Raw genomic sequence first — 12,840 nt, forward strand, 5'->3', positions numbered from 1 at the left:
AGCTTGTTAAGGCGGTTTGAGAAGGGGGATAAACATGCAGAACGGTGGGTTGTGGTTTCACTGGAAGGAGGACATCAGAAGCCTTTTCTTGACCCCAAGGGGAAGGAGATGAGCCAGTTTGGCCTGTCACCTCAGGCATTAGAGGAAATGAAGACATGGCTTTCTTTTATGGAGGGAGACACCAAACAGGATGTACTGCATGTGTGTGTGTCTGTGTGTATGTGTATGCGTGTGTGTGTGTGTGTGTGTGTGCGGCATTCTCGGGATGTGGTATTTATATACTTCAGGTTAGCCTGTGTATGTGTGTGTTTACAGCATTTCTATGGAATGAAAACAGAGTTAATCTGATTGGGGAAGTTTGTGTAGGATAAGAATGAGAGGCAGGAAGACAGAAGGGGAAACTGTATGTTCTGCTAGACCAACACTGTCCTCAATCAATTCCTCAGAGAGCAGAGGTGACTGGATCAAACTATTTACAGCAGACTGACCCGGCATGTCGACCAAAGCAATTTTTCACGGTTATTGGTTACTAATAGGGCCTGCATGGGTGACAGGGTGAAGGTCAATGTGACTGTATGGAACCATGTTCATGTTTGAGATACTGTCACATAGCCTGCAGGAGTGTCTGGTCAATATCATTGGTTGATAATTTACCCTTTCGTAAAGTGGCTGATGGACGGGCACTCTTGTTCTTGTTCTAGTGGCATTCTGAGAAATTCTGGCATGCCACTGCACTGCTGTTCCACTGGCATGTGGAACTTAGAAACTGTTGTCACTCATTTTCCACTGTCTGTACCACTTATCACTGACTTATGAGTGGCTTACACATGTATTGTCACTTCCATTTCACTGGCAGATACCACTTTTCACTGGCATGCTGGTGGTGTGCCGCTCTTTCTTAGTGGCATGTCACTTTGACCAGTGCTAAAGGCTGATGCTAACAGGTCCAAGCTATTGGAGTTGTACTGGCATGTGGCACTTACAAACTGTACGTCACTCATTTTCCTATGCCTATACCATTTCTCACTGGTTTATGAGTGGCTTATGAATGAATAATCACTCCCATTTCACTGGCAAAGGCCACTCTTCACTGGCATGCTGGTGGGGTGCCACTCTTTCTTAGTGGCATGTCACTTTGACCGGTGCTAAAGGCTGATGCTAACAGGTCCAAGCTGAAACATTAGAATCCTAACCAGCTTATGATCCATGCATCATTGTTCTTGTGTTGCTGGGTAGTCAGTTAGATGTAGTATTATAATACAGCAGCATAAGTAAACATGTAATACCAGACTTTGAATTCTTTCTGACATATTTCTGTTCTGATGTGTGTGTGCAGTAGAAAAATGTACTTGGACTCAGAGATTGAAAACAAAAACAGAATCTGTGGGATCATCGCCAGAAGTTAACACCATAACGAATGCTTACTGAACTAGTGTTATCAGATTTTTATTGCTCTCATAATAACAATATCCGCCTCAGTCAGACATCCAGCATTGTTCAGTCTGTAGGTGCTGGTATGAGTTTGAGGAATCTTCCCATTCATGCCTCTAAAAGCGCTACACACACACACACATACACACACACACACACACACACACATACACACACATACACACACACACACTCTCTCTCTCTCTCTCTCCTCACTCATTCCCTAAATCTCCATGCCTCTCTTGTGCCAGCACCAGGCTCCCCAAGTCCCCAGACACAGCACTGTGACAAGGGACTGATGCCAGCTGAGAGTGTGTGTTTGAATGTGAAGGCCTGCAAGAATTTGTGTGTGTGTGTGCATGAGGAGTACTTACAAAGAAAGGCATAGCTAAAGAGGCCATATGCTGCCAAGTGGTGGCTGCTTGTTTAAAGGCATAGCTCCCCCCCCCTTCTCCAGCTGGCATCTCGTTCACTACACTATACCCCCAATGTGTCCTTCCTCCTTCCCTCTCTTATCACTTCGTTCAAGTAAACACTGATTAAAGCCGAATCACTATTTAATGGCCAACGCGAGCTTTGAGTTTGAATGAAAACTGTCTGGCAGGAGGAAACGGTGAGGAAGACAGGACAATCGTTTCCTTAGCCAATATGAACACCATCCTCTCTTGCCTTTCATTTTTCGTCGCCCACATAATTCCTATTTGGCACTGTGCTCTCTGCTTTGTTGGGTGCATTGAAATTATGAGTCGGTGCAACAATAGGTGGAAGTTTCACAACAGAAAAATGTGACACATGTGTCCGAACAAAGCATTTCTAACGTTAAGCCGGTTGAGTTTGACCTACAGGCGGAGGTTAAGATGTGGAGGACAGATCCCTAAAACACCCGAAAATGTCAAACAAGTCTTGGCCATGTTCTTAGTCTTAGATTTCTTTAAGGGCAGGTGTAAAACTTTCATTTTCTGTGTTTGAATGTCTGTCTGATCAGATTGATAGTCTGTGATGAGATAGTTCCTGACTTAAATATGAATTTAGCTTATTTTAGCTTATTTTTCTTTTAACTAACTAACTAACTAACTAACTAACTTTTTTTTTTACAATAGTATTTGTGCGTTAATTAAGCATAAGGAGACACAGTGTATTAATGTGAAGTTTACTGGTTGGTTTGCAAATATTTAGTTGTTGGACAGAGATGAGCTAGCTGTTCCCCTCTGCTACCAGTCTTTATGCTATGCTAAGCTAAGCTAATCTCCTCCTGGCTGCAGCTCCATGGTCGGCAAACACAACTTGTTTATTTTAGATTCATATCTTCATAAGAAAAGCTCTTCAGCTGGTAGTGTTAAGGCAACATTGCACAGTAATACATTGTAGTTGTCAAATAATTTTTTTTTTGTTGTATCAAAGGGTCAAAGAAGAAACTTTATTTCGGACGCATCTGCAGGTTCATATCAATAAAATAAAAATAAATAAAACATAAGACAGTACAAGGACAAGACAGCACAGATATATACAAGGTTAAAACAGACGTGTTCCGATGCTTCCATAAACAGGAGTATTTTGTGTCTCTTTGTGTAGGCTGGGCCAATGCCCTTTAGACTTTTTTGACTCATTTAACCTTGAATCTGTATGTTAAAATCCTCAGCAAACATTGAAGGGTGGGGACATTGTTAGAAAAAAAGCTTATGACTTGAACTCGACCGTCGTGGAATCTTAAGCACGTTTGCTGATGAATGATGAATGCATCATTGAATGCAACCTGAAGCTTCTTCATTTTTGCTTTGCTATAATTGCACCAAAATACATTTGTAAAAAAAAAAAAAAAAGAAAAGAAAAAAAAAATCACCTGCTTACTATAATGGTCAGCTGGGAGGAGTATGATGATATGATGATGTGGCATTGCAACAGATGAGGAAGTGGTGTCATTTAGTGAATATGTGTGTGAATGTGTGCGTTGTGTTTAAAGCAGAAGTGAAACGCTCCTCAGCGGTTCCTCTCTCATGTTTCTGAGAAGGAGCGACTGTGCAACAGGAAGTGAGGCAGGAGGCAACAGAAATACACAGGAAGTGTAGTGAGGCTTGCTTCTGTTCGTTCTGATTCATCAGTAAGAGATGCAACCTGAAGCCTTTAAAACCCAGCAGAGGCTCCAGACAGACAACTACAGTCTTGTATGTGTGCTTTACATTACAGTGAACTATCTTGCAGATCACGTTGTATGTTCTTGTATTACCAGATTTTTTCCCCTGTTCTTCTGGTGAGGCAGAATGTATCAATGTCAGTGATTCTGAAACAAAATGAGGCATAGCAGGCTTTACTTTACACATATCAAGAGTTTAATTTGATGTATAACAGTGAATCATAGTGCACTGCTACAATCATCACTTTGATGACATGATGACAGTCATTAATTTCTGGTTGGTATAAAAATGAATGATCAGACTCTTTAAAGCTGCTTCAGTTGTTTAATCCATCAGAGTTGAACATTAAACCTGCATTTATTGTGTACATTATTATTCATAGTATCACTACACAATATGTATAGGCTAATAATCGAGGTGTTTCTGCACATTGATGCACAAATCATATATAGTACAGATAAAGCAGTCCTGCTTATTGATATTCAACAACAGGACAATTTATACAGCCACAAAGGTGCATATCATATTTCCTAACCTATATTGAAATGAATCGGATAAACTCAGGCATGTGCTTTATGGTTCTCTTTTTTAAAAATTGAGAAAATATGGCAAACTTTGTTCTGCATTATTGATTAGCCAATGATCCATGATTGTCTTTATCATCTGTAGACACTTCACTTTCTGTTTCCTACATTGAACTTTGAAGCAGTTGTGTCTTTGATGACTTGAGCACGCTGAAATGAGTCATCTCTTTGTAGCAAGTTTCAAAAGTCTGCTAACTTATTGTCATATCAGTCAGAATTGAACGGAAATCAGTGTCGGTCCGGAGAGCAGAAGGGTTGCAATGTTTCACGTCTGATTTAAAACAATTGTCAGATGCCCAAATTAACATTGAACATATTAAGCTTGCTGTAACCATTCCTCCTGTTCACACGGGCCTTTAGAAGATCCCTTTTAAGTCCAAATGAGTCAAATCACATGAATATCTACAAAACCTTTGAAACACAAATGTCCCTGTTTGTTACTGTTCTTTCTGTGCCGCTCAACATTGTGGCACAATGCAGGGAAACAGAGGGAATTTTTCACTAAAAAGATTTGACCTTTGTAAGATATCCGCTCGATTTCTTGAACTCAAGACGGCTGAAAACCTCAAAACGAGGACTGTGTATTTTGACCCCGATCACTTGCACTGAAAGCCCATCTTCTGACTCTCTGTGTGAGCAGGAGGAATAATTACAGCAAGTAAAACCTGTTTAAATGTGTCCTGTCTAACACTCTACAGCATGTGTCAGCAGTAATGTGAAGTGTGGTTGAGGGGCACAATTTGCAAAAAATACTTGAGTGTTCCTTTTAAGCCACTGACATGTTGCTGTGATCTGGCATCACTCATGTTGACTAAACAAGGTTGCGGTGTGAGTTTCTTTGTTACCCACGCCTGCTTCTGTTCCTATAGTATACTGCTGCACTGCTGCACTGCTGACTGACGCCGTCTAGCTCCTGTATTTACCTCATATCTGAGATCCAGGAAAGAAAATAAGGGCTTCAGAGACATGACCTCTACAGTGTCCTGCATTAAACAGTCTTCTCTGCACAGGCTTTTGATTTTATGACCTCTGAGAACAATATTTTCTCCATGGAGGTCAGTCTTACATTTAAGAACTGAGCAGAGTTTTGAAGACCTTCTGGTAATAAATACATTTTTGTATACAGTATGTAGTATCTTACAGTCTCATAGTAGCCCTTACTGCTCTTGCTTTTGTAAACACAGCAGCTTAAAGGCAAGCAGCTGCTCCTACACACACACACACACGCGCGCACACACACACACACACACACACACACACACACACACACACACACACACACACAGCCAGTATTCCATACCGTGGGAAGTATCATGCTCCGTCTCCTCTTGTGTAATATCCAGGAAATATTCCCCTTAACTTATCGTTTCATTTCACTTGCTGTTTAAATCAATTATATGTACTCTCTCATGTCTTACATGTGGCTTCTGGTCATGTGTTGAATGTCTTTTTTTACACTGACTGTGTTTTTTCTCGCTTCCTCTGCACAGCCTCCTCTCATCCAGGCGATCTTCAGTGGAGACCCTGAAGAGATCCGTATGCTCATATACAAGTCTGAAGACATCAATGCTCTGGTGAGGACACACATCGTCATTTACTTTTTTTTTTTTTGGTTTGATACAAATGAATCTATCATCTGGTTTCTGTTTAAATAAAGTTTATTTTTCACACTCCTGCTACAAATTTCTACCAAAAAGTTCTTAGAATGGAACAAATTGGAGACCTTTTCTCATAATTATTGTATTCGTATGTTATAGTCATCACAGCACAGGTAGTAACAGAGAAATCAATTTGTTGTTACGTTTAGGGGACTTACGTAACACTGAACCTTGTGGCTATAGCAGCCAGTAACAGGCCACAACATACATCAAGTGCTTTAGTTGCCCACGCCAGGGAAAGTACCTGAACCCTGGTCTCCTAAGGTGTGGCCTCACAGGAGCTGGGTGGAAAATGAATAGAAAGTCATCCTAAAATGTCCTCAGTATCTGCAGTACTGCGGTTATGTTTACTTCCTCTTTCTCATTCATTCTCCCTTTTTCTGGAATCAGCCCTATGACAGGTTCATATTAGATAAAACCGACCTTCTTGATATTCAGCAACCAATCAGTAGATCAAATGGCCATGTGACTGTGACATAATGAAATGATAATTATGAGATATATATATCTTGATATGTTTTCTCCTATAATAAAATGCTAAGCCTTAATTATGAAATTTGGAGTCTGATTCACTAGAATTTTTACAGTAATTCATCTTTAAACAGCGCCCAATATTCAATGCACAAGATTTTAGTATTCTTCAAAACGTCTTCATACAGGTACAGAACAAACATTGCTTTCTTTCGGCATCTTTTATGACTTTTTAGAAAAATCAAAACCTGGCTCAGTAGCAACAATCCTCTCCCCTCCTCTCCCTTCAACCCCTTACTTCCTGTATTTGCCCACACTCTGAGGGTAATGAGAGAAAGGCTCTAGGTCAAAAGTCAAAGTTCAGAGCGTGTGTTTATTTACATCTGCTCATATTGGTATAGATGCATAACACATGTCTGTACCAGGGCAGGACAGGATGTGGGACGGGCCTGCTCCTCAGAGGACTCCCACGTCACCGTCATTGTCCACTTTAGATGTGTTTTTGTTGGAGAGGCTGCACTCAGTCCAGTCACTTGTGGATAAGTAGGGTGGTCATCAGGACACTCTGTGTGTGTTTAAGTGTGTGTGTGTGTCTTGTGTGAGCTCACTGAGAAGAACAATGGAAGTGTTGACACTGACAGCCTGGTCGCTGATCCTCCGCTCATTGTCAGTGAACTGATATCACAGCCTGTCTTTTCTTAGCTTGTATTTATGGATTACTAATGTGTAACATCACAGCCAGCAGTGGAGGGCACATTTTGTATGATTTAGATCATACTTGGGTTAATTTTATATTTCATTTAGACCCTGACAGAGTGTTTGCAGGTTTTTATAAACATGTTTTAATGACCCACAGCCTCACTGTTAAACCACAGTATTAAACAATGAAGAACAGCTGCCCATTGAGCTTATGTTACTAGACTGTATCCGGTATTACCAGCAATAATAATAACTGATTTCTCCCCGCAGGATGCAGAGAAGCGAACGCCGCTACATGCAGCGGCCTTCCTGGGCGATGCCGAAATCACTGAGCTCCTCATCCTCTCCGGTAAAATCTATATTCCTGTCCTCCACCTCTTCATCATATCTCTCTTTTTTCACCTTTCCACATCTTACAGATATTTTTATTTTCAGCTCTTTTAGTTTCCAAAGGTCTTGTTTTGATAAAACCTGAGAGATTTGATACGTGTAACACTTTTAGAATTTAAACCTGAGCAATGAAATTCCTCTATTTCCAGTTTAGTTGGTAAACTTAACCTAAAACCTCTTTCCACACTGTTTGTTCCTTTTCCTCTGCAGGGGCCCGGGTCAATGCCAAAGATAACATGTGGCTCACCCCTCTCCATCGTGCTGTGGCATCCCGCAGCGAGGTTAGCACGTACACCCACACCTTTTTCTTCTTTTTCAAAAACAGCCCCAGTGTTTCAGAAAAAAGATCCTCACTGTGTCACAGGTGTCAAGGAGAGTAAGCTTCACCTTCTGGTATTTACCTGAAAACAGACTTCTTTTAAAGCCTCTCCCAGCTTCCTCATATTATTCTGAGACAGTGCAGTAAATCTGGGTCAGTGCAATTAATCAGCCACATCACCTCCAAACAGGTAAATCAACATGGCTGAAACAGCAGGGGACTTCCTTAAATTCAGTGTCTTTTATGAGTTTAGATTTGCAGTGCGGGAGTATTTGTGAATGGTTGATATGTAGATAATATGAGTTCAACTTTATTGACAACCTGGGGAGGAAATTTAGCACTAACGCTGAATACCTATCAGTTTCTGAGCTTGAAGTAAATTTAAGGCAGTAAATTGCAGTACATATCTACAATAGGGTTATTACAGTTCATCTCACTTAAAATGTTCAGTTACATTTGAATCTACTATTTTAGTTATTTGTATATTTACTTGGTTTGGTACATTGTTTGAGGTGCTGTGGTAAGGTTTACATACATGGAGAAGCAAAAAAAAAACCCAAAAATTAAAAACACATTAAAGAACAATACTGGTTTTGCTGCTTGGTCACTTTTTTCATTTTAAATTGATGTTTAATTCAAGTGAAGATGGCATCAGCAGGCTTTAAATTTGGCCGACTGTAACCACCAATGCTGTATAAGTTATTTCTCTGAATACGTACAGTCAAACATATGATCTGTGACTTTCCCCTCAGGAGGCTGTGCGAGTTCTGATTCGCCACTCGGCTGACGTGAACGCTCGGGACAAGAACTGGCAGACGCCGCTGCATGTCGCCGCAGCCAATAATGCCCTGCGATGTGCCGAGGTCATCATCCCTCTGCTGAGTAGCGTCAACGTATCGGACCGAGGCGGACGAACTGCCCTGCACCACGCTGCCCTCAATGGCCACACTGAGGTACTGCAGAGACTTGACTACTGGAGATCTGTCACGCTGCTTTTGAACCACCACAAGTGTTTTGTCAGTGAAATGAAATAATTTGCATCCTCGCTGCAGCTCTGTATTGTCTTTGCTGGCGTTACCGGTGTAATTCACCAGCAAGCCAGGCTATGATGTAACAACCCTTTGTGCTATTTTTGAGGGTAGCTCGGTTTAAGGAAACAGGTGGGCGAGAGCAGCTGCATCATCGGGTTTATCAAGTGTGCTGTTCATTTTGACACACTCACAATTCACAAATATGCTGAAATCTAAAATTAACAATGAGAGGCGGCACATTTCTGAAGCCGCACTGAATGGACGGCTTCTCTGTTTCTGGTCGACAGCCCCTCCAGAGTGTTTATGCAACAACTGAGCCAAGTGATGAGATGTAATTACAATGCAGTTATATAAAGACCATCACCACAAACACTGACACAGACACAGACACTTGCTCTCACAAATACTGTGTGGTCTGCTTCACACATCACTTATATTACATTGCCCTCTAATGTCCCCTCTTCCTGTTCTCTCTCGTGTCAGATGGTCAACCTTCTCCTCGCAAAAGGAGCCAACATCAATGCCTTTGATAAGAAGGACGGCCGAGCGCTGCACTGGGCAGCTTTCATGGGTGAGAGACAAAGACAGGTTGTTAAAAGCCACATCACATCATCATGTCTATTAGTTCCCGGAGGTAGATCATTGTAGATGTGCTGGGGAAAAAATGAATCGGTTGCTCATTATGAGTCATCAACTTACTAAAAGACCAATTCATCAGAACTCAAGCAGTGATTTTTTTCCCTTTTTTTCCGACACCATTACGAATATTTGAACGAACAAATGAAACAAAACAGAACCTAACGCAACAGGTGATTTTAAAAATGACAATGAATAAAACATACAGTACAGTACATTCAAAAAATACCAGTGCAGCTTGAAACTGGTGTGACAAAGCCAGTTTTTATAAAATGATCCTTCAAAGTTGGTTACTAAAGAGTTGTGAAATTACAGAGGCAGGATGCTTTATAGTTGAACAATACATTTTAGGGATTTTTTTGAAATGTGGATTAAAGTAAGGGTCACAAACTGTGATGGACAGTTTTCTCATGTTTTATAGAGGAAGCAAGGCATTTAATAAATACATTGATACATTAATCAATAAGGTAAATAATGGCCAAACATATAAGCCTGCTGATATATTAGTATTCATTATTTATTTGCAAAATCTCCCACTCAGTTCATAATTACTAAATAGTATGAGCATGAATGTCTTTGTTTCATACATAAAGCAGAAAAATGACATAAAAAAATGCAGTTGCAGTAGTCCATTAAACAGCAGTTGAGTCTCCTTGTCTCATGTGTGCTGCGTGCTGTGCTGCTCCCCCTGCAGGTCATCTGGATGTAGTATGCCTGCTGGTGAGCCAGGGGGCGGAGATCAGCTGTAAGGACAAACGAGGATACACTCCCCTCCACACAGCAGCCTCCAGCGGACAGATAGCTGTGGTCAAACACCTGCTCAACCTTTCTGTGGAGGTCAGGACACACACAAAAGATTAAATCTCTCACATACATGTATTCATTCATTCATACTCCAGCTGGCTATAATAACAACTCTTGTTTTTCTCTGTGTGGTAACAGATAGATGAGTCCAATGCGTTTGGGAACACGGCGCTCCACGTGGCCTGTTTTAACGGTCAGGATGCTGTGGTCAGTGAGCTGATAGACTACGGTGCAAATGTCAGCCAGCCCAACAATAAGGGCTTCACCCCGCTGCACTTTGCTGCTGCTTCCACACATGGAGCGCTCTGTCTGGAGTTTCTGGTCAACAATGGTGCTGATGTTAATGTACAGGTATGCCAGCTGAAAGTCTGCTTTGCATAACGCCGCTCCTACAGTACATATGACTACATAGGATACATGTCACATTTCTTCCTTCTTGGTATGGCGATGGTCTTTAATTCCAGCACATTGGTTCAGAGTGAAATGTGTTATACCGATATGCCTTCAAATCTAAGAACCATATTCCAGGCATTTTCACCAGTACCTATCTAAATTTCGTTATATTGTTGTCTGACCTCAATATAATGACAATAAAGCTACTACACACATAACATATAGTTGCCTTCATACTGTATAAAACACCCCATAGCTTACCAACACAGGTGTTTCCAGTTGTTTGGATGAATTAGATCTCTTGTGAGGAACAGACTGAGCTATTTCTGTGAACTGCCTATTATCTTTGTTGCACCTGTCAGGGCGGAGAGGTTACCCCTTTATCATTTTTACTGGTTCATAGTTAGGTGATCTTGTGTTATGTCAACATAGCTACACCCAACTTCAACCTAAACAGAGGTCTAATCAGCCTGAAGAAGGGAAAATGCATGTGCAGGTGTGGTCTTTAAAGCTGTACTGATCAGTATTTGACCTCACTTTCACACTCAGAAGTTTCCCTCAGCCTGAGCTTTTTAGAGCCTTTAGCTCAGTGTTTTTTGGTGTTGAGGGCTGCAGCTTTACTGTTGGTTCCTTCTCACTTCTCTTTTCAGCATTGTTTTCAGCAACAGGCTGCTGCTTTCAGTGAAACAGCTCTAATTAAAGCCACTGCACACCACCAAACACCTGACAGACAAAGTTAACAAAAAGCTGATGAGCATAGTGGAGTGTTTAGCAGCTTAAGGTTGAGATACTTCCCTCAGGAGTAGTCCAAAACCAAAACATGAATATTGGATTTCCATTCAACAGAAACATGACTTGAATGAATGGACTTTGACTCTTTACTCTGGTGCAACCTTCAGGTCAAACCTACAAGTGGTAATGACTAAAATTGGCTTGATTTTCCAACAATTTTCTGAGTCAGTTTTGTGTCAGATACACACTGATTCCATTGTGTACAGAAATTAAACCATAATTGAGGCAATTAAGAATTCTCTTAGGTGTGGTATTGGAATGAAAGAAGCTGTTTTACTTAAACTTTGGAATCTGTCGCTCTGTTTCTCCTCCACGTCTTTCAGAGTCGTGACGGGAAGAGTCCTCTTCACATGACGGCGGTCCATGGACGCTTCACTCGCTCCCAGACCCTCATACAGAATGGTGAGACCTCGTTATGCTTGTTTTTATCTCTTAAATTCGCTCTTGTGTTACATTCTCCTCATGGATTAACAATTTATTTCAGGTGGAGAAATCGACTGCGTGGACAAAGATGGTAACACTCCTCTCCACATTGCTGCCCGCTATGGTCATGAACTCCTCATCAACACGCTCATCACCAGTGGAGCTGACTGCACAAGGTTTGTTTTTTCACCTGTAGAGACATTTATCTCTTAAATGATTACAATTACGATGTGATTTAGCGTTGTTTCCTTTCTGTCATCTCCAAAGGCGAGGAGTCCACGGCATGTTCCCCCTCCACCTGGCTGCCTTGAACGCTCATGCTGACTGCTGCCGGAAGCTGTTGTCCTCAGGTAGTCCACAAAGTCAGCTGTAAAGCAGTAGAAAGCAGATCTAATTTCCTAATCGAGGTTAATATGACCAGCACATTATATAAGCTTCACAAATCTCTTTTTAAGTAGATTTTTTCACTAAATAACTGTTGAACACACTGTGGATTTTGGCCCTCATTACTTCCAGTGAAACTACATTGAACGGGAATCTTTTAATAGCCAGTATGAAGAGAGGAATGATTAAAATAGCTAGGGTTAGGGTTAACCTCTTTCAGTTTTCATATGAGCAGTTGACTGTTTTTTAAGGCACACTTGGAAAAAAAGTGAACACATCCTCTAAGATTTCAGCTCTAGTTGATTTGGCGGCACCTGTGGTCACTGGTGGTAACTGCAGGTGTGATTTCATACTGTAACAAACACTCTTTTAGCAGCTACTTTATCAGAAATATAATATAAAGCAACTGGTATGTGTTTACAGTGCAGCCAACACACTGGCTTTGTAGGTAGGCGTACATAAGCAGTTTGAATCTAGAGCGAACTCCACATATAATAATAAACTACTATATGGAAAGGTAATTAGACAATGTAAATCATTGAATGGCCTGAGCTGGAAAAAATGTGATCGTGAATAGTGTCAAAAATGGGGTTTGATTAAATGAAAATGTTCAGAATGATAACTTAGCACAATACATTTTTAAAACTTTCCTCATCTGAACCACTAAGAGAACAAAAACCTGAACCTAAACCT

The 12,840-nt window shown here is 41.0% G+C and overlaps 1 protein-coding gene across 3 annotated transcripts in view; it reads left to right on the plus strand.

Moving 5' to 3' along the window:
• ankrd44 (ankyrin repeat domain 44) overlaps positions 1-12,840 on the plus strand; it is a 28,900-nt gene that overhangs the window by 1,986 nt on the left and 14,074 nt on the right. For all 3 annotated transcript variants that reach the window (XM_053328475.1, XM_053328476.1, XM_053328477.1), the window contains exons 2-11: positions 5,638-5,721; positions 7,246-7,324; positions 7,576-7,646; positions 8,437-8,637; positions 9,199-9,286; positions 10,046-10,188; positions 10,294-10,506; positions 11,664-11,742; positions 11,825-11,939; positions 12,031-12,113. In XM_053328475.1, coding sequence (XP_053184450.1) covers positions 5,638-5,721; positions 7,246-7,324; positions 7,576-7,646; positions 8,437-8,637; positions 9,199-9,286; positions 10,046-10,188; positions 10,294-10,506; positions 11,664-11,742; positions 11,825-11,939; positions 12,031-12,113 — 1,156 coding nt within the window. The remainder of the gene's footprint in view (positions 1-5,637; positions 5,722-7,245; positions 7,325-7,575; positions 7,647-8,436; positions 8,638-9,198; positions 9,287-10,045; positions 10,189-10,293; positions 10,507-11,663; positions 11,743-11,824; positions 11,940-12,030; positions 12,114-12,840) is intronic.

The sequence above is a fragment of the Scomber japonicus genome, chromosome 11, assembly GCF_027409825.1.
Source record: "Scomber japonicus isolate fScoJap1 chromosome 11, fScoJap1.pri, whole genome shotgun sequence".
Classification (NCBI taxonomy): Eukaryota; Metazoa; Chordata; class Actinopteri; order Scombriformes; family Scombridae; genus Scomber; species Scomber japonicus.